General features: G+C 43.1%; 1 protein-coding gene across 1 annotated transcript; it reads right to left on the minus strand.

Moving 5' to 3' along the window:
* Window positions 1-76: 76 nt before the first annotated feature.
* Window positions 77-763, minus strand: Tsp_14268 (piggyBac transposable element-derived protein 3). Its single transcript, XM_003366815.1, has one exon. It carries the CDS (start codon window positions 761-763, stop codon window positions 77-79), a length of 687 nt encoding a protein of 228 aa, XP_003366863.1.
* Window positions 764-905: the final 142 nt, after the last annotated feature.

Raw genomic sequence — 905 nt, forward strand, 5'->3', positions numbered from 1 at the left:
AATTCTGTAAAGGCAGGTTTCCTGTTGCTACTTAGGGCATAGGTAAATACTGCATTTTTTTGCACAGGCACGTCGGCTAATTTAGAACACAGTCTGCATTTTTTTTCGCGTTTGAGTGATTTCTGGCCCAATGGCTAGTTTGGTCCTTTGCTACTTCTCTTGAGACGTCAGTTGGTCGTCTTCCCAATCGTCTTGACGTCAGGGCTGGCGTTGGAGAAGACGCACGAGAATGGCTTCTGGAAGTTGCAATAGACTTGTTCACAAGACACAAGGACTGACTAACTTGGCAAGTGAAGCTTAGTAGGTCCAATGTGCCTGTGCATGTTCCAGGCATCTCTTTTCTGTCCCTCTTATACAGTTGCCATGCATTTGTCATGGCAGTGCTGATGATCCAAAAGAAAATGCGACGGATCCATTTTCGACTTTTGTGTTCGATGCGGTGTAGAGCAGCAAGCATGTTGTTCAGGTCTATGCTACCCATATTCATGTTGTAATTTTTTAAAATGTTTGGGATTTGAACGTTAATTACTTTTCGCTGTCTGCCATCCCATCTTTTCACAGTTGACTTTGGTTTTATACCACGATATGTCGATGTCGCTGTGACGCGTCTGTTGTCATACCAAGCAACTGCGATGATCCCTTTCTTAGCGTCAGTTCTAAAGTCATAAGCACCTCTGCCCTTTGACTTCAGATCTTTTTCAGAAAGCAGCGGGCAGCCACGAAATCTGTTTGGTCTAATAGTCCTACAGGATAGGATTCCCATTTCTTTTAACCGCAGCTGTAATTCAAGAAATGTGGAGTAGTTGTCAAAGAACAGTTTGTAGTTTCTGATCTTTGGCAACGTTTCACACAGTTTTAATACATAATTTTCCGGTTGAAAAGGCAGTGGGTCCTCGACATAATAG

Source organism: Trichinella spiralis (genome assembly GCF_000181795.1).
Source record: "Trichinella spiralis strain ISS 195 chromosome Unknown Scfld5355, whole genome shotgun sequence".
NCBI classification, from domain to species: Eukaryota; Metazoa; Nematoda; class Enoplea; order Trichinellida; family Trichinellidae; genus Trichinella; species Trichinella spiralis.